Source organism: Merops nubicus, unplaced genomic scaffold (genome assembly GCF_000691845.1).
Source record: "Merops nubicus isolate BGI_N331 unplaced genomic scaffold, ASM69184v1 scaffold29039, whole genome shotgun sequence".
Classification (NCBI taxonomy): domain Eukaryota; kingdom Metazoa; phylum Chordata; class Aves; order Coraciiformes; family Meropidae; genus Merops; species Merops nubicus.
Window position 1 is genome coordinate 2,209 of NW_008630689.1, and position 1,564 is coordinate 3,772.

Consider the following 1,564-nt stretch of genomic DNA (forward strand, 5'->3'; position numbering starts at 1 on the left):
CCTGCCTTTCTATCTGATCCCCCCGTCCGCCACGGCCTACCTGCCCATGCTGGAGAAGTGCTGGTACCCGGCGTCCGTCCCTGTCCTGTACCCCAGCCTCCCAGCCTCTGCCGCAGCACTCACGGGGTTCATGAACCCCGACAAAATCTCCCCCCCTCTGCTGATGCCCCAGAGACTCCCCTCTCCCGTGCCGGCCCATTCCCCCATCGACTCCTCGGCTCTGCTTCAAGCTTTGAAGCAGATTCCATGCTGGAGAAGTGCTGGTACCCGGCGTCCGTCCCTGTCCTGTACCCCAGCCTCCCAGCCTCTGCCGCAGCACTCACGGGGTTCATGAACCCCGACAAAATCTCCCCCCCTCTGCTGATGCCCCAGAGACTCCCCTCTCCCGTGCCGGCCCATTCCCCCATCGACTCCTCGGCTCTGCTTCAAGCTTTGAAGCAGATTCCTCCTTTGAACTTGGAAACCAAAGACTAAGCACAGCGTGACTTTTTTTTTTCCCCCTTTTTCGTTTTCTTTTTGTTTTTTTTTAGTTTGAGACTGTTTCACTTTTATATATTGGCTGGACTGAGGTGTGGGGATGAGTTCACTGCGCATGGGAGGCTAAATCCCCTTTTCTCTGACTTGCCAGGTAGCTTGGAGAAGGATGAAGGATGCGCCCAGGTTAGCGATTCAGAACTACTTCCAAAAGAACAAAAACCAAACCCACAACAAAAGAAGGTCAGGGTAAAGCACAGAACCCTTCTTCCCCTCCCTGCAGCTACAGAACAACAGCTGACTCGCTCAGCTGTGAATATACTGCAAAGCTGTGAAAAAATACATAAAAATACTCCATCGGGCAGGCTGGCTTTGGGGTCTGTGAATATCCAACTATGGTACTTCTCATAAAGGCCTCTCGGGCCACGGCCCCACAGCTGGTGGCTGGTGTGACCTGGTTGGGTGTCCCACCAGTCGCCGGTGTGGTGGTGGTGGTGGTGATGCCACCAGGTGTAGGAGGAGCAGAGCAGCAGTCCCTGCTTGGTTGTGCACAGTCAGGTAGACTTCAAACTGGTTTCTCTCCACACCTTTGCTGATATATATATATATTTTTTAAGAAATAAAACGTAGATGCTGCTTGGAAGCTTTACACGGCGTACATCTGATAAATAAATTAACACGCGCCCCTTTTAACTTGAGCTGCTAGTTTGGGCTGGGGAGGGGAGAAAACACCCCCAGGATCACTGCGCTTGTTGCACCTGACTCGGGGCCTCTCTCCTGCTGCTGCTGCACAGTTTCACCAGGTCTGGGCTGCTGGCAACCCAAAGGGCTCTGCCCGTGCTGTCAGCAGGGACCCGGGTAGCCCAGCGGCCACCTCCTGACCGGGGTGAGCTGTGAGAGGCAGCGACGTGGCCCAAGGTGCTGCCTGCTGAGCCTGCCTGTCAGTGCCTTTGAAAAACGACCAGGCTGGGATTTTCAGAGGAGTCTGATCCCGCTGGGGTTTGAACGTCTGGATTCCTTCGTCTCCTTGGCAAACCCTGGCCCCATTCCTGTAGGAAAGAACGAGGGTTTGGGGCTTGACACTCGTCCC

The 1,564-nt window shown here is 54.9% G+C and overlaps 1 protein-coding gene across 1 annotated transcript in view; it reads left to right on the top strand.

Moving 5' to 3' along the window:
- The window catches only part of BHLHE40 (basic helix-loop-helix family, member e40), a gene marked incomplete at its 5' end in the record, with an annotated part of 2,562 nt that extends 2,088 nt beyond the window's left edge, over positions 1-474 (top strand). The window contains 2 exons of the mRNA XM_008947393.1: positions 1-126; positions 297-474. The exon at positions 1-126 is cut by the window's left edge and continues 42 nt beyond it. Of these exons, the coding sequence (XP_008945641.1) occupies positions 1-126; positions 297-474 (304 nt within the window). The remainder of the gene's footprint in view (positions 127-296) is intronic.
- Between the last annotated feature and the right edge of the window lie 1,090 nt (positions 475-1,564).